At 51.9% G+C, this 26,553-nt stretch overlaps 12 protein-coding genes across 12 annotated transcripts; 6 read left to right on the plus strand and 6 right to left on the minus strand.

Annotated features, from left to right (window-relative positions):
* Positions 1-146: 146 nt before the first annotated feature.
* On the minus strand, positions 147-967 carry BD324DRAFT_652266 (hypothetical protein; the record flags this gene model as incomplete). Its single annotated transcript, XM_022018466.1, has 3 exons — positions 147-239; positions 301-731; positions 778-967. The coding sequence occupies 3 exons, from the start codon at positions 965-967 to the stop codon at positions 147-149; spliced, it is 714 nt and encodes a 237-aa protein (XP_021869886.1).
* A 221-nt stretch (positions 968-1,188) lies between these two features.
* Positions 1,189-2,026, minus strand: BD324DRAFT_631396 (hypothetical protein). The gene is made up of 3 exons (XM_022016430.1): positions 1,908-2,026; positions 1,487-1,845; positions 1,189-1,422 (listed from the first exon to the last, which is right to left on the minus strand). Exons 1-3 carry the CDS (start codon positions 1,950-1,952, stop codon positions 1,329-1,331), a joined length of 498 nt encoding a protein of 165 aa, XP_021869887.1. The 5' UTR covers positions 1,953-2,026; the 3' UTR covers positions 1,189-1,328.
* A 47-nt stretch (positions 2,027-2,073) lies between these two features.
* BD324DRAFT_631397 (hypothetical protein) lies at positions 2,074-3,321 on the plus strand. Its single transcript, XM_022016431.1, has 2 exons — positions 2,074-2,555; positions 2,623-3,321. The coding sequence occupies exons 1-2, from the start codon at positions 2,194-2,196 to the stop codon at positions 3,167-3,169; spliced, it is 909 nt and encodes a 302-aa protein (XP_021869888.1). The 5' UTR covers positions 2,074-2,193; the 3' UTR covers positions 3,170-3,321.
* Positions 3,322-3,414: 93 nt separating this feature from the next.
* Positions 3,415-5,593, plus strand: BD324DRAFT_631400 (FAD dependent oxidoreductase). Its single transcript, XM_022016432.1, has 11 exons — positions 3,415-3,623; positions 3,675-3,782; positions 3,844-3,854; positions 3,907-4,007; positions 4,069-4,432; positions 4,486-4,502; positions 4,551-4,610; positions 4,665-4,728; positions 4,794-5,047; positions 5,105-5,187; positions 5,239-5,593. The coding sequence occupies exons 1-11, from the start codon at positions 3,581-3,583 to the stop codon at positions 5,436-5,438; spliced, it is 1,305 nt and encodes a 434-aa protein (XP_021869889.1). The 5' UTR covers positions 3,415-3,580; the 3' UTR covers positions 5,439-5,593.
* A 21-nt stretch (positions 5,594-5,614) lies between these two features.
* BD324DRAFT_657206 (hypothetical protein) lies at positions 5,615-7,977 on the plus strand. The gene is made up of 4 exons (XM_022018859.1): positions 5,615-5,932; positions 6,000-6,415; positions 6,476-7,133; positions 7,180-7,977. The coding sequence occupies exons 1-4, from the start codon at positions 5,866-5,868 to the stop codon at positions 7,950-7,952; spliced, it is 1,914 nt and encodes a 637-aa protein (XP_021869890.1). The 5' UTR covers positions 5,615-5,865; the 3' UTR covers positions 7,953-7,977.
* Positions 7,978-7,981: 4 nt separating this feature from the next.
* On the minus strand, positions 7,982-9,788 carry BD324DRAFT_631405 (putative Dol-P-Man:Man(5)GlcNAc(2)-PP-Dol alpha-1,3-mannosyltransferase). Its single transcript, XM_022016433.1, has 8 exons — positions 9,502-9,788; positions 9,359-9,458; positions 8,994-9,305; positions 8,819-8,939; positions 8,597-8,770; positions 8,418-8,547; positions 8,226-8,367; positions 7,982-8,185 (listed from the first exon to the last, which is right to left on the minus strand). Exons 1-8 carry the CDS (start codon positions 9,680-9,682, stop codon positions 8,002-8,004), a joined length of 1,344 nt encoding a protein of 447 aa, XP_021869891.1. The 5' UTR covers positions 9,683-9,788; the 3' UTR covers positions 7,982-8,001.
* BD324DRAFT_73851 (hypothetical protein) lies at positions 9,762-11,876 on the plus strand. The gene is made up of 5 exons (XM_022019231.1): positions 9,762-10,435; positions 10,485-10,612; positions 10,666-11,415; positions 11,463-11,553; positions 11,605-11,876. Exons 1-5 carry the CDS (start codon positions 10,087-10,089, stop codon positions 11,718-11,720), a joined length of 1,434 nt encoding a protein of 477 aa, XP_021869892.1. The 5' UTR covers positions 9,762-10,086; the 3' UTR covers positions 11,721-11,876.
* On the minus strand, positions 11,803-13,322 carry BD324DRAFT_642905 (hypothetical protein; the record flags this gene model as incomplete). The annotated part of the gene is made up of 7 exons (XM_022017514.1): positions 11,803-12,003; positions 12,053-12,147; positions 12,233-12,593; positions 12,644-12,695; positions 12,747-12,797; positions 12,852-13,135; positions 13,200-13,322. 7 exons carry the CDS (start codon positions 13,320-13,322, stop codon positions 11,803-11,805), a joined length of 1,167 nt encoding a protein of 388 aa, XP_021869893.1.
* A 222-nt stretch (positions 13,323-13,544) lies between these two features.
* Positions 13,545-16,722, minus strand: BD324DRAFT_631424 (RHD3/Sey1). Its single transcript, XM_022016434.1, has 12 exons — positions 16,527-16,722; positions 16,152-16,475; positions 15,989-16,099; positions 15,824-15,944; positions 15,570-15,785; positions 15,332-15,530; positions 14,907-15,283; positions 14,728-14,866; positions 14,461-14,687; positions 14,069-14,418; positions 13,949-14,015; positions 13,545-13,892 (listed from the first exon to the last, which is right to left on the minus strand). Exons 1-12 carry the CDS (start codon positions 16,592-16,594, stop codon positions 13,692-13,694), a joined length of 2,400 nt encoding a protein of 799 aa, XP_021869894.1. The 5' UTR covers positions 16,595-16,722; the 3' UTR covers positions 13,545-13,691.
* A 197-nt stretch (positions 16,723-16,919) lies between these two features.
* BD324DRAFT_74013 (hypothetical protein) lies at positions 16,920-21,800 on the minus strand. Its single transcript, XM_022019232.1, has 6 exons — positions 21,544-21,800; positions 21,275-21,500; positions 20,432-21,224; positions 17,691-20,382; positions 17,473-17,642; positions 16,920-17,431 (listed from the first exon to the last, which is right to left on the minus strand). The coding sequence occupies exons 1-6, from the start codon at positions 21,655-21,657 to the stop codon at positions 17,107-17,109; spliced, it is 4,320 nt and encodes a 1,439-aa protein (XP_021869895.1). The 5' UTR covers positions 21,658-21,800; the 3' UTR covers positions 16,920-17,106.
* A 195-nt stretch (positions 21,801-21,995) lies between these two features.
* Positions 21,996-24,223, plus strand: BD324DRAFT_581943 (peptidase family M48-domain-containing protein; the record flags this gene model as incomplete). Its single annotated transcript, XM_022013532.1, has 4 exons — positions 21,996-22,349; positions 22,391-23,775; positions 23,816-23,950; positions 23,992-24,223. 4 exons carry the CDS (start codon positions 21,996-21,998, stop codon positions 24,221-24,223), a joined length of 2,106 nt encoding a protein of 701 aa, XP_021869896.1.
* Positions 24,224-24,305: 82 nt separating this feature from the next.
* On the plus strand, positions 24,306-26,552 carry BD324DRAFT_631438 (putative beta DNA polymerase). Its single transcript, XM_022016435.1, has 11 exons — positions 24,306-24,681; positions 24,720-25,043; positions 25,087-25,179; positions 25,226-25,235; positions 25,280-25,353; positions 25,393-25,694; positions 25,732-25,824; positions 25,860-25,993; positions 26,036-26,237; positions 26,277-26,294; positions 26,336-26,552. Exons 1-11 carry the CDS (start codon positions 24,409-24,411, stop codon positions 26,463-26,465), a joined length of 1,653 nt encoding a protein of 550 aa, XP_021869897.1. The 5' UTR covers positions 24,306-24,408; the 3' UTR covers positions 26,466-26,552.
* Position 26,553: the final 1 nt, after the last annotated feature.

A 26,553-nucleotide genomic window follows, 5' to 3' on the forward strand; every position in this document is an offset into this window, starting at 1 on the left:
AGACTGCGTAACTGGCAGCCCGCTTCTTCGGAGGTCCGCAACACAGACCCTCACCATCGGTTGACCGAACCTCGTCGCCTGCGGTTGACCTTTTGGGTGGCGATCTCGAAGTCATCCTGCCTTGGATTCCAGACCAATCGGCTCGATCAACTATCCTCGCCGTCCCTACCGATGAGCCTAGACGATGAAGGACTCTCAGGCGATCGGAAAAAGTATGCCGGTAGAGCAAGTCCAGATCTCTGAGGCCAAAGAATTGTCAATCAGGCGTTTTCGACACCCTTTCTCTTCCTCACGGCTCACATCTACTGTCCACGTCGTTTCGTTATCGATGGACTCCGCAAAGATGCGACCGTAATACAATACCTCTTTAGACCTCCTGGATTCCCTCAATGCCTGTTCACATTGCCTCCTCATGCTGTGACTAAATTCGCCGGGACGTGCACCTCTGAGTGCGTTGGCCACTGGACTCGTAGCGTCGACATGCGCTTCAAGGTATGCTCGTCGTGGGTCTGAAAGTCCAACGTTGCCAGAACGATGCTTGATGACGCTCATTCTGACCGTCGGCTCTACACCCGGACGACTCTTAGGCTTTTCAAGTTTTTGCACTGACAGTCGCCTAGCGATCTCCCAGACGGCCCAAGTCAAGCTCTTGGTCGTCGAGATCCATGGACTCTTCTCGTCCTCTGGTATGTCTCCATCACCCGATTCGAGAGCCGTCAAATTGAGACACCCTTTTCTCGGCCTGAGCAACGCGATAGGATGAAGGCGTCAACTTACCGAGGTTTCGAGATAAACTTGAAAAGCCAGACGTAGCTTGGTCGCCTGAGCAGATAAGGGGTGAGAAGGAGGACGCATCGTAGACTCGGAAGACGACTTTTGAGTAGAGCGAATGGTCGGACACGTAGTCGAAATCCAGTGGAAGAGGAACAGGATGAGCTGCTGAGACCGAAGCTGCGGGGAGAGCCATGACGCCAAAGTCGGTTGTCCGGGCTTGCAGAGTTACAAGGAAAGGTGTCCAGCGAAATGCCGAGGGAATCGTGACAAGAGAAGGTTTGAAAGCCAGATAAAGTCGACGAGCCAGTTCGATCAGGTTGCTCCTGGGAAAGAGGAACGAATTAAGCTAAGACGTCGACCCGCGCCGCAGGTCAGGGTCATCATGAGAGACCGTCCAAGGGATCAGTGCACCGCTACTCGTCAGCAATGCAGCTCAGGAGTCCCATGCATGATAGATGTTATTGATACAATATGAGGAGACGAGAGGGACGTGTGAAGAGCCAGATCCAAGAGGAGGTGGTGAGAACATCTCTTTGATGTTCGATGGACACATGTTAATTGAACCTCCTGTCCAGACGATTGAGCTTCTTAGCTGTACGACCAGCAGCGTGTGTGCTTTGTCCTCTGACGGGAAGACCAGCGGCATGTCTAAGCAAACGAGTGTCAGCGTAAGATTTTTGGTTTTTGGGATCTCATAAATGATCAATCTCACCGTCTTCCTCTGTACGTTCCGATCTCTCGCAATCTCTGTATATCTCCCAACATACTCCTCTTGAGATCCGTCTCAATCTTCAGATCATCCAGTACATCTCTCCGTATGGGTTTCGGCGCCGTCTGAACTTGGGGTAATTCGATTCTCCGCAAGGTCTGACAACGAGGAGGCAGGGCTGGTACGGCGAGAGGCGTAGGGTCAGGATGAGTAGAGGAGACTGGGGAGGACAGGTAGGCAGATAAAGCAGTGATTTGAGGTTCGGTGAGCTCTGACACTTTGCACGTATGGTGGATCTGCAGTCGAGCAAGGATACGAGGTGCCAGGCTGTGACCGATACCAAAGAAGTTCGTCAGGGCAATCTGGTGAAAGGGAGAGCAGTTCAGCGAAAGTGAAGATAAGGAGTAGCAGCCATAGTACTCACCCTGACTGGTTTGTGATCGAGCAGATTCCTTCCTAGCAAATGCATGATGAATGATCAAGAGCGACACCGTTGAGTTGAATTCCACGACAAGACATCAGCAAATGACCATTCGATGCTGGATAAAATGTGCCACTTGACTGATTTTCACTTTCGGCGATATATATATATATTTCCAATGCTTGCAGCCCAGCGGAACTGTTGAGCAGCAACCGTGTCGATAGCGAGCAATAGCGAGAGACAATCAACTGGAGAAGAAATCTACCATCTCTGGAGGGGATCACACAAGATGGTGCTCCTCAAGGACATGATCGTGAGGCCGAACAACAATGCCGAAGCATTCCGATTGGTCTATCAAATCCTATCCCAAGGGTCTAAAACATTTCAAGGTGTCGTGAGGGAAGGCATAAACTTGCGACCGCCAAAAGGCATGGTCAAGGAGGAGTCTTCCAAGACGGCAGGCAAGACCTTACAATTACTAGAGACTGGATCGAAAAAGGCTGCCGCGAGTGCAGCCGCTGTGAGAGCTCAGTTGGAAGCTATCAGGGCGTCTCAGGAGGATACAAAGGGCATAACGAAGAAAGAACGGTTGGCGATATTGAAAGCTGGAGTGAGGAGGATACCTGAGGATCATCCGTTTCGTTCTGGCGAGTGAGTTGAAGACGGATCGCAAGGTTCACGGCATCTAGCAAAGGTTTCTGACACTTCTGCCGCCCAGTCATCTGAAAAGAGTCGTCTTAGCGACCCTCGAATCTCAAGGTTTGATAGCCAAACGCTTCATTCCTATCACCCCTGCCACACCCATGGTCCCTGGAGAGTCTCGATTTCAATGGTTCCTCACACAACCGCCCCCCAAAAGGTGGGAATCGAAACTATCTGACGATCGCCGATGGGATATCAAGCGCCATTGGAAACGACTGTTGGAAGGAGAGGATCCACTCAAGACGTTTACATCATGGAAAGGAACTATGAATCGTCGTCAGGAGTTCGCCTCGGAGAGAGCCAAAGACCTGGGCAGAGTCAAAAGGACAGAGGAGGAGATCTGGGCTTGGGATGGCAGAGATCCAGATCGGACAACACCCTTGCAACGACTGCATCTCAATAAACGGAATCGGAAACGAAAGGCCAAAGAAGAGAGAGCACTGGTATTTGAACGCACTGCCAATGATGCGGCCAAGAGTGCGGCCAGAATCAAGGCAAAGGGAATAGAAGCGAAGAGTCGTAGACCGTCGAAGCGATCCACTAGGATTCTCCCCATCAGATGATCGAACGGGGAGTCCGCAAGAGACCCCCGTATGAGTATGCGGATACCTGCACTGCATAGCCGACCTCCCCATCATGTAATACATATTGCATAGCATTCAAACCATCTCATCGTAGTGTCTCCATTCGCCGCCCCTCATGCAGTCAGTCCACCACACAGCCAGCCGAGCGGAAAGTGGAGGTTGCTAATTTTTCCAGTCCGATATAGGATCTCGTTAAGAGTCGGTATCTTCGAAATGAGAATACCTCATCTCATCTCATCTCATCTCATCTCATCTCATCTCATCTCATCTCATCTCATCTCATCTCATCTCATCTCATCTCATCTCATCTCATCTCATACCTGCATCGTCTTCTTGTTGCAGCTTCACGCAAAATTCTCAGAAGGTACAGCTCATAGCTCACTTGGCAACATGGGATCTGTACAGAAACAGAAGGCCGTCATTATAGGCTCAGGTGAGTAGACAGGGCCATGTCCGACCTGGCATTTATACACCTCGCTTCTAGGCATCTTTGGCATGTCCACCGCTCTGTGGATGCTCAAAGATGGAAGCTACGATGTAGTCATACTGGAAAAGTGTGAGACAGTCCCGGCTCCCGACGCAGCCAGTTCAGGTATGTATGTCTAGCACTGCTCGGTGGAAGAGTACTGATTGTTTTGTATGTTCCAACACAGATCTCAACAAGGTATGCCTATCAAATGCAGAAGACTTTCACATTCTGAGTGCTATGATACTAGATCATTCGAGCCGGAGATTACATCGACCCGGCCACGTCCGAGCTCGCCCTAGAAGCTGTAGAGATGTGGAAACAGCCAGAATGGGAGGGAACATACCACGAGCAAGTCTCTCCCACGAGGCTCTGTCCTCTGTTCTAGCGAGCCTGCTAATCCTCACAAAAGGTCCGGGGTCATGTGCATCAGTGCGAAAGATGACAAACAGGGAGAAAAGTTTCTCCAATTCGCCTATAAGAACTTGCACGATCATAACATTGACGCCGTCATGTGTCCCGATTTACAAGGCATCAAAGCCCAATTCAAAGGAGACGTCCCAGTCGGGACCTTTGGCGGAAAACACGCCTATTTCAATCCGATTGGGGGATGGGCAGAAGCAGAGAGGGGAGTCGAAGCGGGGCACAAGCAGATCAGGAAACTTGGAGGCGTCATTCGATCGGGATGCGAAGTGGCCAAGTTGATCGTCGATGGCAGGCGGATAGGGGGCGTGGTGTTAAAGACGGGCGAGGAAGTCAGAGGAGATTTGGTCGTGGTGGGTTCAAAGACTTTGATCGCTGACACGTAGCGCTGACATTGGTCATACAGGCCGCTGCAGGATCCTGGTGTGTTATTTCAAGGATCAGATCCTGAACTCGCCTGACTGCCTTCAGGACATCACAGCTGTTCACTTCGATTGGAGTTGGACGAATGCCAAAGGTCGAAGCCACAGGGTGAGAATGAGAATGATTGATCCGGACTGTGTACTGAGTTGCCCCCTCCCCCAGCCATAGTCTAGCCTGCGTTCAGCTCACACCTGAAGAGGCTAAGGTGTATGCAGGCGCACCCGTGGTAAGCGTGATCGTCCCTTCCTCTCAGAGTTCAGAGTAAAGCTGAATACAATCTCTGCCTCGCAGGTCTTCTCGACTGATAAAGGCTTTTACGTCTTTCCACCCAACCCGGACGGGCTCGTCAAATTCGCTATTCACGCTGCCGGTTACACGAATCCCTTGCCCGAGTCCAACGGCGTTTCAGTTCCTCGCACAAAGCTCACCCCTGGCGCTGAGGAAGGAATGATCCCACTGACCGAGATGAGACTGCTGCGTGAACAATTGGCTACGATCTACCCTGAGCTGGCGAAAAAAGACTTTGTACAGACCCGGATGTGCTGGTGAGTCGCTCATATCCTCCCTATAGAACCGGGTAGATACTCATTGTCTCGACTAAGGTACTGCGAAACTAAATACGGTGACTGGCTCATCGACTATCATCCCGATTTTGACAATCTTGTCTTTGCAACAGGCGGAAGCGGTGAGCGACACGCGTCGCAAATCTTCGGGGTATACTGAAAAGTATTCCTAGGTCATGCCTACAAGTTCGCGCCCATCATTGGACGAGAGATCCTCAAAGTTATTCAGAGAAGGCCAGATCCACGTTTCGCTGCTCGATGGTCTTTCGACGGGATTGACGAGGACACCGGTGCTGATTTCAAGCACGATAAGGTCCAGTTGCTCGTGGTGGACGAGCTGACCACGAGAGACGACCTTAAAGCTAGCGCTTGATAGGCAGGGTAGGGTCGGTTGATCATTTAGCACCTTTGTACCACTTTGTGATCGAGAATGAGGTCCTCTTAAGCTGGGGACTGGACCTGGCTCCGTCTCCATCCCTGTCATCATTAACATGTCTCATTGCATGCCATGCAGAGGTTGTTGATATGCGTGACCCGCCTCGGTGGGATGGTTGTGCCACACGACCTTTGTTTTCGTTGCCCTCGCGACTTCATTTTGACCTTTGAATCTCTCTTTCTCTCTCTCTCTTTGTCGTTGGCCGTCCTTTCCACAAAGGCATCGGTTTGCGCTGGGAGTAGCTTGCCGGGGCGGTCAAAAGCTCGGCCTGAATGAAATGGAGCAGCCTGCAGCGTGACATGACTTGTACCGCCTACAAATCTCGACTGATCTAAAAGGCCAAGCCTAGCCAGAGCGATCCATCATGGGCGGCATCCCGGTGGCCGTGGCTATCATCGTGGGACTCGTATCGTCATTTGTGCAGAGTCTAGGTGTGTACAGGTGGCCCATGAGGCTTAAGAGTGGGGCTAAAATCGTCTCTGCTGACCCCCAATGCAGGGCTCACGATTCAACGTAAATCTCACGTCCAAGAAGATGATCGCCCTCTCGAATTCCGACGTCGACCTATCCGCCGACCTATGTGGTTACTCGGTTTCACAATCTACATCACATCCAATGTCTTTTCAACCGTATTCCAACTTGATGCCCTTCCCATTGTTATTCTCGCTCCTCTAGGAGCCGTCTCTCTCATATTCAACGCCCTTCTTGCCAAAATCCTACTAGGGGACCATTTTGGACCTAGCAGTGTCATTGGAACGGGCTTAGTGACCGTCGGTGCGGTTCTGATTGCTGTCTTTGGAGTCGTTCAGGAGAAAGAACATTCTCTAGATGACTTATTGGAGCTATGGAAACGACCTGCTTTCCTGGCATTCTTCTCCATCTTGACATTCGCAGTTGTCACCCTCCTGATTGCTGTGAGTGTCGAATCCATCAGACATTTCCATGCCAGGCTCATTCTCTTTGCCCCCTTCCAGGCTCATATGGCAGTATGGCACGTTCAGCGTCAGCTGAGGCCGGGAAAAATATCTATCTCAGGTCGCGATACACCTCCTGACTCATCTCCACCTAGCAATTACGCTTCACCACACGACCCACCCCCAATCCCTTTCAGGCAAAACATGGGAAATCGTCGATGGTCTTCACCTGCCTCGCCCCAAACTCACCCTTCTCACTTTCGCCCCTTGATCGCCGACTCGACAGCAGATGTCAAAAATCCCACGTTGCGACACGTTCACTTCGCTCCATCATTGCGATCCCTATCTAAAGGCTCAACATCCCTGAATATCGAGATCGCTCCTTCCACTCCGAATGGCCTGGCTCACTCTACGTCGTCTCAGGACAGAACCCTGACACTTGCGGGTCTAGCCTTTGCTGCTGCGTCAGGTACTCTCTCTGGCATGTCGTTGGTCTTGGCTAAAGCTGCCGTCGAATTACTCGTCATCACCATCGATCATTTCAGGACAGGTCGAGGAGAGAATCAATTCATCAGAGTGCAGAGCTGGTTGCTAGTATCTGGACTCGCTGTAGGAGCCATCCTTCAGCTTGCATACCTCAATTATAGTCTCACGTTTGCAAGTCCAGCCTTGATTTGCCCGCTGGCATTCTGCTTTTTCAACCTGTCCTCTATCTTTGGTGAGCCGAATCAGAAATCCTCGTATCTATTCTAACTTCTTGCCAGATGGACTCGTATTCTATGACCAATTCGGCAGCCTCAGGCCCTACCAAATTGCGCTAGTGTCCATTGGTGTAGCCATTCTCCTCGTCGGCGTCTGGGTCGTTTCCCTGATTCGTCCGGCCGGCCAAGGCGGGATCGAAGTAGGCACATGGGTCGAGGATGACGAGTCGGTGTGCGATGGCGCAGATCCGACAGATGGTTTCAGCGTCTTTGGTGAAGACATAAATGACGATCCCGAGGAGATCGTGTCGCCGATGAGTGACCAACCAATTGATCACACCACACCCCCTCGACTATCGCAGACAACATCTTCACAGCCTCCGTCGCCTACTTCACCTACGTCCCTCTTATCACCCTTATCGCCAGGGGCAAGGAGACGTCATCCGCCACGCTACGGCACGCTCATTTCTGAATACGCACCCTTAGGCGCTCCGACAGGATTCAGTATTGGACTAGGAGCCGCCAGTCCAGGATTCGTGCTACGCTCGTCATCCCTTAACAGTGGGACGAATCGCAGGACAAGAGGCAGGACTCAGAGTGAGAGTGAGGCGGGTATTCAAGCCATCATAAGCGATGAAGTTGCTCGCTTAAGACAAGCACGAGAAGCCCAAAGCGATTTAAGTCGTCGCTTGAGCGAGACGGCCAACACAACGTTGCTCAATGACGAAGCGGACGATTTGACTGGTTCAGGACATGGCCGTAGGAGAAGTTGGTGGCGGGAAGTATGGGCGAGAAAACAGCGAGGTCCTATACAATTACCACCAGATGAGGGATAGAGAGGGGCCCGATTCTCAGATCATCAAAACCTTTGTACTTTTATGCATTTCACGATGAACGTGGTCCTGTGACTGGCGTTGTGGTCCCTGGCTGGCCGCTGACAGTTTCCTGGAATGCGTTCAGCCAAAGGCCGAACAGAGTTAACCAGTGAGCGACAAGCAGGGTCATCGAGGTTCCTGGAGTCGCCGGTGATTTGGACCACACGAATTCGGTCAAGACCCATATTACCACCCTGATAGGCGTCAGGCCAGAACCCGAGGGCCAATACTCACGCAATCGCTTTCGGACCACATCGAAATCCGAGGAACAGCAGAAGGGGAAGTTGATGAAAGTACCAGGAATAAAATTGGTAATGGAGCGATCGGGCAAACGTGATCCCAATGAGGTTTGACGTGAAGAGTACGAGAGGAATGTCTGAAGGGGACGTGGTAAGCTAGTCAAAGAGCGGACCACGTCAAGCTCACGATGCGGAGGAAGATCCTTGGCTTGCGCAGGAGCCTGCGAAGGACGAGACAGGCCGCGTTGTAGGATTTTAATCGTCCCGCCTGGTATTGGGGACCATCGATACCATGCAAATGCGACCAAGACGGTCATCTGGCTTATCAGCAGCAGCTGGCGTCAAATTTCTGAATGCTAGATTCACGTGTCCTATCAGAAGACCTGTAGCGACTTGTTTGGAGTGAAAAGTCCTCTCCGAGACGAATCGCCAGTTGACCGTCCATTCATACAGGAACTGTCGGGAGAAGTCGAATGCGGATGTAAAGTAGGCTTTGGCCAGGTGCGCGTTGGAGAAGAAGAACGGCGCGGGGAGGACGGTCTGTTCAGACATCAATGACCTGATGACCTCTCAGGTGTTTCGTCCCACCTGTATAACGACCACTATGAGAACACCCTCGATGGTCCCTTTGATGCCTCGATACTGGAACAACAAGACCAAAAGACCTGGGACGAATAGTAAAATGTTCATTTTGACCCCAAGCGCCAGGCTATGCGTATTTTCAGGGGGATGGTCTCCAACTTTCTCGGTATCTTTGACGTACCTGAATACGGCACAACCAGCCCGCCATGCAAGCTTTCCATTCTTCAGAAATAGAGCGACACTCATGTAGAGTAATAGCATCGCCCAAGGGTCATTGAAAAGCCTCAAGAGGTATATCGAATGGGTCCTCTTGCTCAGCATCAATGGTATCAAGAGGATCTGAGGTGCACCGGCCCGACGATAGATGTAGGCGATGAGGATGAATGTAGTGAGGTACACCCCGAGGAAGATGTACTGGGCTGGTCGAACTCGATCAGCAGAAGGTAGGAGCTCATGAAGCGCTGTGTAGATATAGAGATGTAGGGCTGGATATCTATCTCGTCAAGATCTGTCAGCCGCAGATACTTGGGGGTTCCCAGAACTCACACCAGAGGCCCCGTGTCACCCTCCAGCTTAGAGTAATCCCTCTCGCCAGCGAGAAATCCATCCACCTGTTGCATATAAGCCGGCCAGTCAATCTTGGTATCTGACAGAGAAGTCAGCTTGAAAGTATACATCTCCGACCCCACAAGGTATGCGCCATATGATCAGATTGCCGAGCAGAGCCTCTGCGACAAGCAGCAAGCCAGCTACGAGCCAGAAATACTTCCTGTCGAATAGAAGCTGCTTGCAGATATCCAAGCACCAATTGACTAAGCCATGAGTCGGCTCTGGCCCTCCTGGTCCTTTCATCTGTCCTACTGGCGCCATGATGTCGCAGGCTGTTACCGTCCCCCCTCCTCGTTTGGTACGAGCAGATGTGATCCTTTGAGAGAGAAGTATTTCGGCTCAATCAGTCCGCGATTTCGGGATCTGCTATTGCTTGGACCTGTCACAACCCAACAGCAGGACCAAGGCATGATCAGGCCTATCGGTCAAGACGTGCATGCTATCCGTCCACAGGCAAGCTGGGGACAGATCATCAGGCAGGCTACGAGATCGGGGCAGAGAATCTCGTCCGCCTTCAACGTTCATCTCGCATCGACCGTTGTATAAGCTGCCCACCTTCTTTATCCAAACTTCCGCTCAATCGGACTTAGCGAATCTTACCGAAGGATGGTCTATTCTCTTGCGACACTATTAGCGAGAATATTCTGGTCTTCTGCGTCTAGCTCATGTCGAGGACAGCGTATATATGGTCAACAGAGCTTCAAACTGTTGCTGATCAGCTTCCGGCCAATGTCGGCCGGTCTTCAATGGTACACGGTCTCATCCACGCTCTGGACCTACTGGAAGATCGACATCATGACGGGGCGCGAAGCGGAGCGCAACAGAACGCGGAGCAGATAGATGCAGACGCTGAAGTTGAGCAAGATGAAGATGAGTATGAAGATCAGGAGAGGGAAGAGAAGCCCATAGCGGCTCCGATACCTTCCCTCTCGGGCAGGGCCACCATTGTCTCGCCCTATGAGCGGTTCGCGAGTGAAACCGAGTTGAAGAGATATCACGATGCTGCTTATGTGGGTTCGTTCAGTCCCTTCTCCAGATGAGCCCGTGCTGATCAGCAGCGCAGACTACCTGTTAGGTGACCATTCTCCCGCTGCTGCTGCTGCCGCCGCCGAGAGTGACAGTGATACGGGTGCATCCTCATCATCCCGACCTCGAAAGCGAATGAAGTCAGACGTTCACGGTCTGCACTACGTGAATCACTTCAAGCGCTTCCAACTGAAACTTCATTCTGACTCAGATCGCAGGATTGTCCTCCCTTCCCCTCACTGAGTCGCTACGCCACGCTAGTCGCAGCTTCCACGTTGACCGCCTGCGACCTCATCGCTAATGACTTGACTGATGTCGCCATCAACTGGGACGGCGGACGACATCACGCCATGCGGAATCGGGCCAGCGGATTCTGTTACGTCGCAGACGCCGTCCTAGGTATCTTGCATCTGGTGAAAACTGGTCGATCGAAGAGACGCAAAGGCAGGCCAAGAGTGATGTATTTGGATCTGGACTTTCATTACGGTGATGGAGTCGCTCAGGCTTTTCTGTCGCCGACTGCATACCCTGTTGTCATTCCGGATGGAAGGAAACCACCTCGACCACCTCAAGTCTTGACGCTGTCTGTGCATCATTCCGCCCCTGATTTCTTTCCGCCAGGGAACAAACACTCGAAGTTGACGGAAGGCAACACACCTCATCCATTTACCCTGTCCATTCCCTTGAAATCGTTCCCCTCGGCATCAACTTATGAGCGAGTATGGGGCAGTATCGAGTCTGTCCGAATGGCTTTCGAACCGGACTACGTGGTAATTCAGCTCGGGACAGATGGGCTTCCCGGCGACAGAATAGGGCAATACGGCAACTGGAGCATCGATCAGCCGGGCGGTATCCGATGTTGCATTGACAGGGTCAAGAGCTGGAACTTACCACTTTGCGTGCTTGGCGGAGGTGGATATCACCACCCCAACACCGCGAGAGCTTGGGCAGTAGCAACGGCAGCGTTGGTGAGTATGACTCAGCGATAAGCGAGGACCCTGACAGTCGTCCATAGATTGATAAGGAGCTGCCTCTGCAAAGCAGCATTCCAGACCACGAGTATTTTCCGGATTATTCCCCTTCCTTCACATTTGAATTATCGCAAGGTGAGCGGAAGCTTCACACGCTCGCCATAGCAAAAGCTGAACCCGACATAGCTCATGTTCGAGATGAGAACGACAGTCAGCACCTTGAGGCGGTCAATCAAGTCTTCAGCACGATTTCGGAACGCATAGGCGATATTGTACGAGCACACACCCCTAAGCACGAGTGAATGGACAAATATCATGCAACGGGGCCTATGCAAGGAATGAAGCCTACAGATGATTGAATGATGCTCTGAATGGTAAAGATGTTCAGAAGCCCTCGGTCTGCTCGGAACACCAATCCCAAACGCATTTGACACGTTCGAGATCGTCCAGATCTGGTCTTGCTCTGCCGACCTTAAGGAAAGGGACCAAGTATTGCCCACTCAGGTTCCTGGCCGTCTGCTCTGGACAAGTCCCAGCCCAAATTTGGTTCAAAGCTCCATCACTCGGTGGACGTGTTATCAGACCCTGGGAGCGGATCAGCAGGGCTGTGACATTTACGGCCCGCTGAACTCACCACCGCCCAGGGAGCGAATCGTACAATGTACGGTGTCAAGGAAATATGCTGCGCAAGGTTGGTAGCTACCATGCCTGATTGATACAACATAAGCACTGGTCATGTGGTCATGTGGCACGACACATGACTCACCTGGATGTAAAGCTATGCTTATGACATCGTTGGAGAGCTGATCGACACCTTCTGGCTTTTCCCTCCCTTCCACCGGTCCATAGGTCCAATGCAGCCACCTAGCGAGCGCGACGCCGCCCCATTTACTCTGGCCGTACTCTAGCCAACGCTGGAGCTCGTGCTTCCCTCTACGCGGCTCTCCATCATTTTCTGATCCATTGTCTAGAGATCCGTATGTGCTATCTCGCCATGATGGCCCGCCTTGAGGATAGTCTGGCATCACGCTCTCAGGTTTGAAGCCGCCCCTTGGAGCCATTCCATGACCTGCTGAGGAGACCAGAATGACACGGCTGAGTGCTTGAGGATTTGAACTGGAAGTGTATTGTAGTAATGGCAGAAGAAGAGAGATGAGGTATTGATGTCCGAGACACTTGAGAAGGTCGTCAGCGTGAGGAGGATCAGACCCTACACCCCACTCACATTTGTCCCGAACTGAAGGGTGTAGCCCTGCTGGGTTCGCATGCCCTCTGGACTGGGAACGGCGGCGTGAGTGTTAACCTGATAGAGCCTCAAAGCCACTTACGACGCCATGACACCCGCATTGGCAAAGAGGACATCGAGCCGCTGTTCTTTCCTGAAAAGGTCGTGAGCTAAAGTTAAGAGGACCGCGAGCAATGCAATGACTGACTGCTTGAACTCTTCCACGAACCGCTTAATGCTCGACAAGTCCGCAAGGTCCAACTCCATGAAGACGAGAGATCCCGTGCCTTTCCTCTTCTCCTCAGTCCGCTCCGCGTTTTCCGGATACACCTTCCCAGTCAATTTATAAGTCACACCCCTCTTGATGTCTTGTATAGCTTCCTCCGCTCTCTCTGGACTCCGACAAGCTAGGTAAACGGTTGCTCCCTTCTCATAAAGAGCTTTACACGTTGCGTAACCCGTCCCGGAATTGCCGCCGGTGACGAGGACAACCTAGATACTCCGTTTCAGCATGTGTCACCGTAGGTAGCTGCGTGTCGGATGATGAGAGACTCACCCTGCCAGTCTGATCCGGTATCTCATTTGTACTCCATCTTGGTCGATTCCAGAAGAATATCGGGAATCCAGATGTAAAGATGACATCTATCCTGAACAATAATGTTGACCACGCCCAAGCCATGAAATTGTGGAGTGAGCCCATCTCTCGTCGGAGATGTAGAGGATCGATTGGCGAGAAGAGAAGGAAGGGGGGGCGCGCCAGACGATGATAATGGAAGATGGGCTGAGATCTTTAAAGAGGACAGGTTATCACTACCACTGAGGTCCCATCCAATCTAATCCGAATGGTTCGATGAACTGCTCGTTCCAAACGGAGATAATATAGTGCCAACCAAAAAAAAACATCGAACGATTATTATCACCAAAACCTGATACGATGCCGTAATAAAATCCAAACGTCATCAATCATCACACGCGGCCGCCGCAAAAATTGGCATCCCCCCGTTTCCGCCTCGGCCGCTATAGCTGCTGCTGCTATTGCTGCTTCATTCTACTTTTCTACATATTGAGCGGCCAGTAAATCACCCTTCGTCTTGGCTTCATTCTCCATCGTCCCAATGTCTGCATTATACGACGTCTCAGACAAGTTCCGCGATGAAGAAACAGGTACACCATGTTTGGACAAGATACGTTGAGCCTCCGGATTTTCGGCAAATGCTTCCCGCAACTTGTTGACGGCTATGCGGCGGATCTGACACACCAAGTCTGTCAATCGGAAAGTCTGGGGCAAGGTGCAATTTGACGTACCTCGGCAATCACCGTCCTCAGGATTTGAAGGATAGGTCCAGCCAGTCCAAGTTGTAGGATAATATATCTGCTTCTGGTCAGATAGATTGTCGCGTGTCCCGGAGCGCCTCCAAAACTCACCCAGTGGCGCCAAGCACAAGCAACATTGCAAAGTAAAGAGGATTAAATAAAACCGCCATCGCTTCATTCCACCCAAGAGCGACAAGGACACCGTACATCCACAGAGGAATCTGAGCGACGGAAGATACCATGCTGCGCTTGGCCTCGACATAGGCAGCATCGGCATCTCGTTTGAATCGTGTCTCTAGCGAGACAAGTTTGGCGGGGGACAGCAAATTCAAGGCGGTAGACGCGTCGAACGACACAGGATCGGCATCAGCATCGAAAGAGGGCTCCGGCGTCGGTATGGAGGGAGCGAGTTTGGGATTTGTGGGCTTAATGTCTGCAAAGAGAGGGAGAAGGTTGAGTGTCTGAGTTTTTGGTCAGATCAGATCACAGAGTTGGTGACATGCCTCGTCTTTCGCCTTTTTGAAAGCAGTCTCGATATCATCATCCGGCTTCCATACTCGAGGTAGTCCTTGATCGTCATATCTAAAGCGGTCTTCAAATGCTGTCCGGAGAGTGTTCCGCATCGTTGCGTCCGAGGCCTGCTCTTCGAGCTTGCGCCGTAGTACCAGCCATGTCCGAGCGCGAAGGGACATCAAAGCGACATCATTCTCTTCCTCAGAGCAATTGTATCCTAAAAGCACTCAGCTGCCATGCTTCAGATCTAAACCTACCCTGAGCTTTTGATAAGTATGACTCCTCAGCTTCTGATAGAACTTTGGCGTAGGTCTCCAAGATGACGTCCCACATCTCTGGCTTGGGCTGGCTCATGGCGATCTCAACTGGCTCAACGAGATGCCGTCTGACGGTACGCTGAGGCTGTTGAGCGAACGCCAACAGGATCCAAACTCACCTCTATCGCATTGACCATCTTCTTCGTCTCGTCCGCTCTCAGTCGGTCCGCAATCACCTTGAGATCCTCCTCAAGAGAAGCGAGCTCCTGTTCATCCGTCCAGCTGGTCTCATCCACCTTTGTCGCTTTGGCACCAGCCTGAAAGTCTGCTCTGGCTTTGACGTGGGCCGTTAAAACGACCTTGGCAAAGTCGTAATTTGGCTCTTTAAGACCGGCAGTCAAATCTTTGACATATTGAGCAGATATTTGCTTGTGGAGATTCTTCAATTGACCGAGGTATAACGGTAAGAGGGAAGCATGAAGCGTGGTGAGGAGGTCAGAGCGCTTGCGTTGGTAGACTCCGGTATGGTACCTTGAGGCATCCTTGTCGAATTTGCCTTGCGAGGTCAGCGAAATCACGGAGCATCCCGCAGGGCTTGACTCACCCAATGCAATATGGAGCCAATCATTCATCATGGCGCCCAGGTGCTGAATGACCAAACCGGTCTCGACGGGCTTTCTGACCGGTTTAGAGCTTGAGCTAAAGGCCTCGATGACTCCAGCAGCAATCTCATCGCATCGGAATTGAGCCAGCAGCTCCTGCTGGGTTGGCAAGTCGAGATCCTTGTTCGTGAGGACTTGTTGCTAGATCCAGATGAGCACAGGATAGTACCTAAGACCTACCCAGATGCCCTCCATGTAGAACGATATCCCATCCGCTGGTATGCGCTTATGATACGTTGGCTGAAAGACATAGTCCTCCCTGGACCGATCTGTGAACCGTTTTCGCAGTTCGACGACTGCTGATTCAAACTTCTCCGGCATCAGAATCTTGTGAGGAAGCGCTGCGAATGAGAGATCAAAGTAGTCATGGAGGGCAGCCTCGGCGAGATGTTCTGGCTGGGATATTTAGGACGGATTGAACCATGAATTCTCACCTTGGATAATCCGTCCCATAGCTTGTCCATGTCTTGAGTCAAAGTTGCTGTGAGATTCTCCATAGGGGTAGCTCCGACATGATCACGGATGACGAACAATACCAGGGTCTTCTCTTTGGGTCTGGAGTCAAAGGTCAGCACAGTACTAACACACCGCCAGCTTACTTTGCTTTGTTGGCTTCATCACCACCTCCTCCAAAGAGCCCAAGGTTGACCTCGAACACAGTTTTTAATAAAGCCATATTAGCTCCTTGATACAGCCCAATCTGATGCTCCCTGACAATACCATTTGAGCAGTGTCTCCGCCTCCCTGCTCGTGTTGACTCACCATAAGTTCACAATGAGCACCTCGGTGCTGGCCAAGCTGAACAGGGCACTCTTCCTCTGAAAGTCTTGGTCCTCCCCCCTTTCTCTCCCGTCTGTTCCTTCTACATCCATGACCAGGGTCGAAGAGTATGCCGAAGGGCACATCCAGATCCCCTTTGTCGTCTGTTGTCTCTTCGATTCGTTCATTTCCTGGAATGACGTCCCGAATAACCTATTCAAGAGGGTCGATTTGCCGGTAGATTGGGAGCCAAAGACAGCGACCACATCGTAGGCAAAGCCCTTGTCTATCATGCCCCATTTTCCAAGATAGTTGGATAATTGATCACTGCCGGTATAAGGGGATCTCAGCAGCCGCAGCAACGCCCTCTTGACCTACGTGAATTGCTGATCCTCGTTGACTACCTGCAACCTGCCATCTCCAGCTTTGTTTGTAGCCTGCAGCATGGTGTTACCATCTCCATTCGTGCTGGACTTCTGAGTCACAGCGGCGGCGGCAGCAGCAGCAGCAGCAGAAGAAGAAGAAGAAGCTGTGTGCGAAGCTTCAACTAAAGCAGCCTTTGCCTCGGTGGAAGTCTCTGGATGATCCACGATTTGTTGCAAGTCGGCATTTGGCTCCTGCAACAGATCCTGGGCGATCTTCACCGTCTGATCCATCGTATCGATCAGACTTCAATGACTGAAACAGTCAATTGAGCTATGTGCAATGATTGAAGATGGTAGCCCAAACGTGGACGATATTTGAGGAGAGCACACCCAGACGCGGCATGACGTTTTGGTGAATCGTGGCGCTTCAGTCTCACAAAGCTACCATTCAGCGTGCGTATATGTACAACAAAAGATATGCTACAATGCAAACATAACTACTGACCCCTGCCTAAGATCGATCTCTTCCCAGTCTGATACCTCTCCTTCTCCTGCTCTCTCACTGGCGGTGACTCGCTAGCTTTGCGCATGAACTAAAGAGGGAATAGTGGACTACCATCCCCTCCGCTACTGTCCCGACGATCATCTGCTTGCCCTCGCCTCGGGGTGAAGATCTCGTCAAACTGATTCGCAATGGCCGCTTGCTGAGCAGGTGTAGACTTACGAGCAACGGATGGGCGTGTGGAACCCGTCATGCTCGCTGAGAGGGACTTATACGAGGCTTTCGCCGGGGTCTTGAGTGATGTCGCCGTGATGGGTATAGGGATAGATGACCCAATTGCTAGCGCTCGAGTATTCTCATCGACAGGTTGAGGCTGCCACGACTCCAAATGTGATGCGAAGTGCTCCAGAATGAATCTATTTTATGTCAGCCATATATAACTCGATGCAGTATTCACCTGGACAACTCCACCCATCCACCACCGACCCGGACCATGACGGTTCTGGATCTCAAGATTCGGCAGAAACACAATTTCGCTCTGCCCTCGGCGCCTATCCAATATTTGCCAGATTGGTCCTGCCATTGATCACTAGTCTCCAGACCGACAGGTCGGATTGGAACATCCACCTGCGGCCTGTCAGTATCCCACTCCAAGAACAGGTTAGGGGGACTCACCTTGAGCTCGTTCATCACCTTTCCTACAGCAATATCGAGCTCGCTTTTCGGATCCGCTCGATATTCGTATCGCGTTTGCTTTGGATCCGACGGACGCGGCGCCGCACCTGTCCTCGACGTCTTGATATTGACGCCCAGAGAGTGACGAGGAGTGGATCTTGCGGACGAGAATGAGGCCATTGGATCGCCGGGTGGGTCCCAGTCGAAGTTTGACAGTGGCGATCCAATAGTAGACAGAGGTGCGCGAGTCGAGCTAGAGATTGAACGCATGGAGTCGACACGGGCTCTCGGTATTCTGGACGAGCTGATGGACGACCGCATACTGTCGGAGACTGATCGTGCCTGACTAGATTTGGTGGGCGACAAGTAATTCGCAGTGCTGATCAATGGACTCGACGCAGTTCGGCCAGACTGTCGAGAGGAGGACGGACGGCTCGTAGACAATCTCGATTCAGTTCCTTGTTCGCGACCCATGCTGAGTCTTGACGGCGGTCTACTTGTTGATATCGACATGTCATCCTGCTTGTCTTTAATCAAAATTGGGCATGGGTAGAGTATCGCTTCGGCCATAGCTTGAATCTCTGTCCATGTCCTGAGCACACGGCGCAGAGTCGGAGGCACGCGTAGATCATCATTTACAGGCTGTGCAGCGTTCTGCAAACGAACGACAGCACGGATAGCCACTGTCTGAGCATGAGACACAGCTGAAAGGCTCGTAGGCTCTCGGTCCATGACGTCTATGAGATCGCTGAACCGCACGTCGCAGTCCTCTGTAGCGGCCGAAAAAGCAACGAGGCGATCAAGGATCGCCACATCAGCGTTCGCTCGATCCAGGCGAGCTCGGGCATCCCTTAGTTCGGAATCAGTCTTGGCTCCCGGATGACTCTCGAGCTCGTCAAGTTCTCCGCTCAGGAGAAGAAGCTCCGATCGAATGCGTTTCGCTGTAGGAGACCTGGGGAGTCTTCGAAGCTCTGCATTAATGGTGAGTTGAGCTCTTGTCGGTCGCACAATATCGTCCATTTTCAGACCTTCCAAACGAGTGACCAGATTTTCGATGCTGTGTACAGATTGTCCTGCTTTTGCTAGCCCAAGGTGGGCGGTAACAACGGTCGCAATCAGTCCAAAGACGTCTTTAGAGACGTCCTCTCCCGTGGCGCCAGTGGAATGGTGCTGGGAGGAATCTCGCAAGCCACTCAGAACAGCTGTGAGACTCATAAGTCCAGATTGAACCCTTGCAGACATCTCGTTGACCTTCTGGCGTGCATCGGCGTTGCGATCCTGGAAGAGTAGACCAAGGGCATCCTCTGCTACAAGGCTCTCAGCACCCAATGGGGGTGAGGCCGGCGGGGTGATTGGAAGTTGAGAGATGGAGAGGTGAAGATCCGGAAACTCTGGACGAATCATTTTCTTGACTTGTGCCGAGTTGTGTGGGGACGTGGGAAGCCAAGTCATTCGCTTTGACAGCGAAGATTCCCACGCGGTGACCTCGGCTGAAATTTGCGAGATGCGATTCTCGAGATCAGGCAGCGCTATGAGCGGTCTTCCTGGTCGATCGTCCATGTCCTTCTCAATGCTGGCAAATTGTGCAAGCATTGTGTTCGACTCTTCCTCAATGTCTCGCAAAATCTGTCCTTGCTGTACCGTACACTCGAAGGCGTCCAGCATCCTTTCCATTGTCGCGATCGAAGAAGCAAGTGTATTGCATCGTCGGTTCAAATTCTGCCTGAATGGTGACAGTGCACTTCGTTGAGACAAAAGCGTGTCGAGCATTTGCCGGGGTGCGCCAATGCCCACTTGCAACCGTCTTTGCAGGATGTGACAAGTCCTGGTGGCTTTGTCAACGTCCCCTTCCGCCGGTACATTTCTGTCTATGGAGTCCAAAAGCGCGGTCGTTCGTTGAACTTCGGAGGACAGGGTAACGAGTTCACGATCGATTTGATCAAAAGCTGACAGCAGAGCCTTATTTGCTGTAGCTTCTTCGATCTGGCGTTCTGATGTCTCTATTTGAGTAAGCAAAGTACTTGCCAAATCTTCCACGTTATTCGCAATGACACTCGATAGGGGATCCGCCGTCTCTTCCAGCAAAGATTCTGGGGTCGACTTGAGTAGCGCTCGGTGTCGCATGGCCGCGAGCGTGGCCACTTGCACTGACTTTCTAGCGTCCACTGACAGATCTCGAACAAAGCCACAAGTCTCTTCACAGCTGGATCCGGTCGTTTCGACGCAAACGGACACGAGTCCGGGCTCGTTCGGTGACCGCAGCAAAAGGGTCCGCACTGCGTCGTCAAGCAAGGGTGCAAGATGTGTGCTTCTCGCTTCCAAAGACATTTGAGTGTCCTTCACAGTGTCCCTTAAAGCCAGCAAATTCTGCTCAGATTCGGCGAATTTGCGATAGAACGCGATGGCGGCTTGACACGCCTCGACCCTCTGCGCTGCCTCCAACCAGACTGTCTTCAGCATGGCGAGCACTTCATCAGAATGATCTGTGACGTCAATGAGGTCCACCGTCCGCGGACGAGGTATCAAGTCTGTTGGATCTCCACCAAGATCTCTTTGCAGCGCTCCGAGGACTTCCTCGAGCTCGAAAGCTTTCTGCGATGTCGTAGGCTGAGACAGAGCGTCTTGCGTTCCCGCCAACAATTGTGAAGCTTTCGCACCGATGCGACTTGAGTTTGCAAAATGAGCATCCGCACTGAACGCACGCATTAACGAGCAGTCGTGGATGAGATTTGGAGACGCACAATATCCATTGCTTCTCTAAAGCTTTGCACCATGCCAGTCCCGCACTGGCTTGTCCGACTTGTTCCTCCATCTCGTCTTGTAAATCCAATAGTTCATCAGGCACAGCACTACCTCCGATCTCGTGCTTGAAGGGTCCATCAATTCCGCCTAGACCGTTCAAGGGTCCGGCAACATCCACCATCTTGTCCAGAATCTTGCCACTCCGTGCGACCAAGGTCGAAGTCAAATTCTTGTGTCGTATCTCTACATTGCTGATCTGGGAATGCAGGAGTTGGAGGCCCAGTAAAACTCGTGTTGGAGTGCTGGCTTCGCGTGAGGCTGTCGAAAGTGAGACGTCTGAGGGCGAGCTCCTCCTGTCGGGGTCATTCATTCGACAGGGGGTGACGTCCACAGTCATCGCTGACAAGTTGCTGGAGGTGGACGACGACGATGCGATGCCCTCGATGGCAGCAGAGCTCAGCGAAGGAGTCATGCAAGAGGCAGGATCCCATCCTTGCGATTCAACTAATCTGCCTTCCCGCCTCGGACGAGGGCTGGACTGTACCACGCGGGCGACAGGAGGCTTCCACCTCCCTTTTCCTACGATAATGGCTTCTATCTCATCCCTGATCTGATTCGTCTCGGATAGGATGTCCCAGCGTAGTTGATCCCACTTGAGGCGCAGTGACGTGAGTTCCAGAACCTCCATCCGTCGACGCAACAGTGTGAGCAGGCGATCCACCACGACGATCAGGTCAAGAGTGATAGATATCAAATGCGTTGAAGGTGCGGTGAGTGGCAATGATGTGACTTCTAAACCTCGTCTAAGCTTTCTAGCCCTGGTCATGACTGGTTCGCCTCACCTCTCGTTTTCTGCTTCATCTTCTCCAAATCGCCTCCATCAAATGCATCGACTTCTTCCTCCAGCGCATCTCTTTCTGACTGCCAACTAATGATCTCATCAGCTGAGGGGAGGTGGGATCGACAGCCATTTGACGTGACATATCGCGGACCAGAGCCAACTGATGAGAAGGAGGTGTCTAAGGTGGGATGAACAAATGGGTACAGCGGTGGAGTCGCCTCGAGCACCTGAGAGACGTCAGTGTTCTACGAACTAAGATGACAGACTCACTTGCAGCTTTGTCTCAAACCATCGTCGCTTCTCCAAAAAAGCCCTTAGCTCTGTCGCGTCCTCGATGGACAGATCTCGGAGCTCGTCATCTTGTGTTTGGCCCTCGCCGGTCATCCTAAACTGGCTGCTGAGCAGTGAGTGGTGATAGATGTGATTCCTTCACATCTCTTCATTCCACGCATCCGACACTCTCGGCGCTCCTCCAGATGGGAATCCCCTTGCCCTTGATGGAGATGAAGCACACAGAGAGTTGGGACTTGCTGATCATGTCGCTTCGCCAAATCTGAAACACGTCTTGATATTGCCACGTGCACCACGTGATCCCCCCAGTGTGAACGCTGGCCGAGCGGGCTACACTATCATCCATCCCAGCTCGTAGATTCCACATCTTCCTCGACAATTCCTACTTGCTGTCTGCAAAGCGAGCTTGTTGGCGCAAGATGGCTCGTCGGATGTGCTCCTGCTTCAGCCAGCCCCGAAATGCGCTGACTCGGAGCAATCTTGGGCAAGGCGAAGTAATCTCCTCTTCGGCATTCAGTCGCTCGGCATACCTGGCGGAAAGCTCGGGACAAGCTCGCAGGGCGTGGTCATCATTAGCGTCCGACTCGACACCATCTCTGACCACAGATAGAAAGGGAAAGGGGAGAGCGCAGCTTTTGCCCACTATCCCGGCCCATTTGAGCAGGAGCGAATCCCTTGTTCGTCTTCTCAGACAACGGCATCGACTCGTATCGAGTCGTACATTTCACACATCTTCTCCAAATCATGCGATCCCGCTGATACCAGCTGGAATAGGCATATTCAAGGTAGGTACAACCTCAGTGAAGGCTCTACTGATTAGTCCAAGTCGACAACTGTCTTAGCCGTTGCGACAGGTTTTGCTCGCATTCTCATCTCCTTCTTCCCTATCGGTACCATTGCCAGTCTAAGAATTCGGCGCTCCTCACAATGGGTCAACGCAAACATAACAAAACCAGAGATCAGTCTCGAGGCGGAAGAGTTCTGGAAAATGTGGTGCGAAGGAGAGCAACCGGTCCAACTAAAAAAGGCCGCGGATGCTCAGCCTTTCGCTAATGCTGTGAGACGCGATGACGGGGGAGTGCAAGCTCCCGATGGACGAGTGGCCTATCCGATACCAATGCCACCTCGTTTCGGACGTCGAGGACGCGGCATGAATAATGAAGACGAAGAGAAAGCATTGAAGGAGAAGTGGTGTGGGCGACCATCTCAGGCTGCGAAGTGGTTTATGCGCTCTCACTTTTTCCTACCTCCACTTCCCTCTGCCTCCATATCGTTCTATGATGCGCTTCAGCCTCAAGTTCGCGATGATATCAACAGCTATCGGAGGTACTGGCTCGGAATGCGAGCTTGGAAGCAAAACTTGCATACCTGGCGAGCGATTGTCATGGTATTATTCGGCCTTCCTTTCTTACTCCTTACAGCGACATATCTGCTCGGATTGGAGCGGGTCCCGTTGACAGGAAGATGGAGGATTATCTTATTGTCGCCAGAAGAGGAGGCTACAATATCCAGTAGTCTGGAAGGTCCCAACTGGTACAAGAGTGTACTCAACATCTTGACAACGCCCGAAGCGCCAGCACCGCCCATACTTTCCTACGCAGACTGGAGATGGCATTGGGTATCCAATGTTCTGCGACGGCTCGAGTCTGGCGTGCTGGCAGAATGCCATGGTGAGCCCTTACCATATGGCTCGCCAATCATTCCGGTTCCTTCCGCCGTGTATCCCGTTAAACCCCGACCGCGTATGTCCTGGATGTTGCACTCGCATCTGCCAGGCAGTGACATTCCTTCAAAACCTTCGCACTTGGAGATTGGCCCGCCATACAGCCTACTGCTTCTGGAGAAGAGCGAAGAGAATGCTTTTTCCTATGGTTTTGGCGGCAAAGGCGCTGGAGGGGTCGTTGTGTACACGGGATTACTGGACAGTATCTTGGCGAGCGGTCAAGAGGTGGAGCCTGAGCCACTTACTGCTCGTACCGGCGTGTCTGGTTTCTTTTCCAGCTTGTTCTCTGGCTTGTTCGGACCTGCCCCTGCGCCTCACCCTCAGCCTACAGAAGCTCAGAGCCTTCGACTGGCCTCAGTTCTGGCCCACGAGATGGGTCATCTGATCCTGTCCCATCACCTTGAAACTCTGTCCCAGCAGCAAGTCCTCTGGCCGAGTGTCTTGGGTCTGAGTATGGATCTTACAAGAGCTTTCATCTGGCCGCTCACGTGAGTGAAGCACGATTGGGCTGAGCTGATACTGGCATAGCTGGATACTCGGACCCACCGTGAACGATGCATTGGCGAACGTGGGCAAAACCAGTGCGGACGAGATGGCCGATCGATATGGTCAGATTGGGTTCCAGTGGAAACATGAATATGAGGCAGATCTTGCCGGATTGAGGTGGGTGTGTCGCTGTCACTCAGCCTGCTGACAATGGACAGGATCCTGGGACTGGCTGGCTATGATCCCCGAGCAGCACTATCCTATTTCTCTGACTCGGTTGCAACGCTACACGAGATTCAACCCTTAGATCAGGCCAATAACAGCTGGACAAATTCCTTATTTAGATTTTGGGTACGCAGTACGCATCCGACACCTGAGCAGCGAGGTCGAGCGATACACAACGAGCTGGAAAGATGGCAGCAGGAGGCGGCGAACGTGGCGAGCCTGTAGTGAATGACGAGTCTCTGGAGGAAGTCCATATCGTATTGTTGCCGTCCCACTCATGCTATTACACTCTTGCAATTGACCATCGGTCTAACCCGTTTTGCCCGTGGATCGGCAATTCAAAAAGCCCGAACGAAGCATACCAGCCTGTCATCCATACCTGTCGCTACAAGCTCGCAGCATATTCTTGCATGCCCACCCGACCGTCACTCTCTTCCATACCCATCTCCACCTCATCTCAGCTGATCACACACCATGGATCTCCAATACACAATCTTCACCCACTCTTTGCTCAATTGGCGTTCTTCATCGTCGGAGCCAAGTTAGAGGAGGATATTGGCAAGATATACAGTATAATAGATGAGCTTGGTGGGACTACAGTGGCTATAGAAGATGCTATGATTATCCTTACTGCGCTGAAAGGCAGACCAAGGCTGCTCAAAGCGCTGGGGAAGGAGTGGATCGTAAGGGTCGGATGTCAGCAGCGGCTGATCGACATAAGGACGCAAAGCCTGTTCTGGATATAGAGTTCGTCTATGACACCTTTCAGACCTGTCTCGATGCCGCCAATAAAGGAAACAAAGTCAAGCCAGTCTTACCAAGCTTGCAAAAGTTCATAATCAAGGTCGGCCCGACGGGTCATCACTCTCCCACATATTTTGCTACCAGCTACAGCCGATCGAAGAAGCGACGGAGAGAGGAGGACGATAAAGGCTCGGATGACCCACCAGACTTGACGCCATTACCAGAAGATGTTGACTTCAGAACGATCCCCAAGTATTGTGTCCAGCGTGCTTGTCCCCTTTTGTGTATCAACCAAGATATAGTAAGTTGAATGGGTCTCATTCCTGTACTGATAGTCACTACAGGTGGACGCGATCAAACCAATCTTTCAAGACAGAGAGATGGAAGAAACTCAACAGAAGAACTCCAATGTCCTGAGCTATCGTCGGAGTATCAGTGTGAAGTCTGCCGGATCGTGATCTGGACGCGCTGACCTTCACGTAGATGCTCAAATGTGAGACACGCCTTCGCAGAACGACTGCCTGATCTCTATGATAGCTGTTCCCAGACGAATCAGATCAGGCAAAGAGGCCAGACTTCTCACAGATGTTGGCGAGAAGGTCGCAATGCGGGTGAGTGGGAACTCTTGGGGGTCGAATTAATTCAGACAGATTGACGAGTTTCTGGCCACCGGTCGGATAGAGGAAACTGAGGAGATCTTGACCTCGTCGAGACATCGAGCAATAGAAGAATTCGCTTCGTTGTATACAATCGGACCTCATACCGCTAAGGATCTATATGACAAGCACCACTGTCGTACCCTTCATGATGTCAAGGAACACTACAAGAATATCGCGGAGGAGAGCGAAGAGGTCAGACTCAAGGTCAAGGAGCGGAGGCGAATGAATGGGGGAATGAGCCATGTAGACATTGTCGAGGCATGGATGGAAATGAAGGAGGACCTCGACTCGAAGTGAGATCGTGGCGCAGATGACACGCTGATTTACCAGAATACCCCGGGAGGAGGTGGAAGAGATCGCTGTATGCGTGATGGAGAATCTGAGCCTGATCCTGCCTGGTTGTCAGTACACAATTACTGGAGGGTGGTTTTGCGTTTTGCCATTCGGCTGACCCTCAGATACCGACGTGGCAAGCCTCAATCAAACGACGTGGATATCGTAATTGGACCACCGCGTGATGACGAGGACATTGGGCTGCTAAAAAAGCTGCAGATGAGACTCTCCCACCTGGGTATCATCACACATGTGCTGTGTTCGTTGATGTGACGGGTGCTTGGCTAATACAGTGCTCTAGATAGCACACGACGCAGCATCGAGACGCCTATACGTGCGCACGCCAACAACTTTGACAATCTGGACAAAGTCTTTGTCATCTTTCGCTTGCCAGGCGAAGGCCGCCGACATCGTCGCGTAGATATCATTCTGGCACCAAGGAATAGATACGCAGCGGCTGTGCTAAGTTGGTCCGGTAGTATGATGTTTGAGCGGGATTTCAAGTGAGATCGCGACGGGCGCCTGAGCTGACGATGCTGCAGACGATACGCCGAAAACCGGTGAGACACAACGGCCCAATGCCACAAGCTGACCCAACCAGCGGTTACAAGTTCAAGGCTGCGATCACGCAGCCTAATACGGGCGAGGAGCATCACTTTGAGACTGAGCGAGAGATCTTTCACTTCTTGGGCCTGCGATGGGTGCCTCCAGAACTGAGGAATGCAGATTAGAGCACAATGAAGTTCAGTGCCTGGTCAAAAAAGATTCATCCGATACCGCCTCGAATCCGGGAAAATTGAGTCGGTTGCATATCTATAT

This window comes from Kockovaella imperatae (assembly GCF_002102565.1).
Source record: "Kockovaella imperatae strain NRRL Y-17943 chromosome Unknown BD324scaffold_10, whole genome shotgun sequence".
In the NCBI taxonomy this organism is placed as follows: Eukaryota; Fungi; Basidiomycota; class Tremellomycetes; order Tremellales; family Cuniculitremaceae; genus Kockovaella; species Kockovaella imperatae.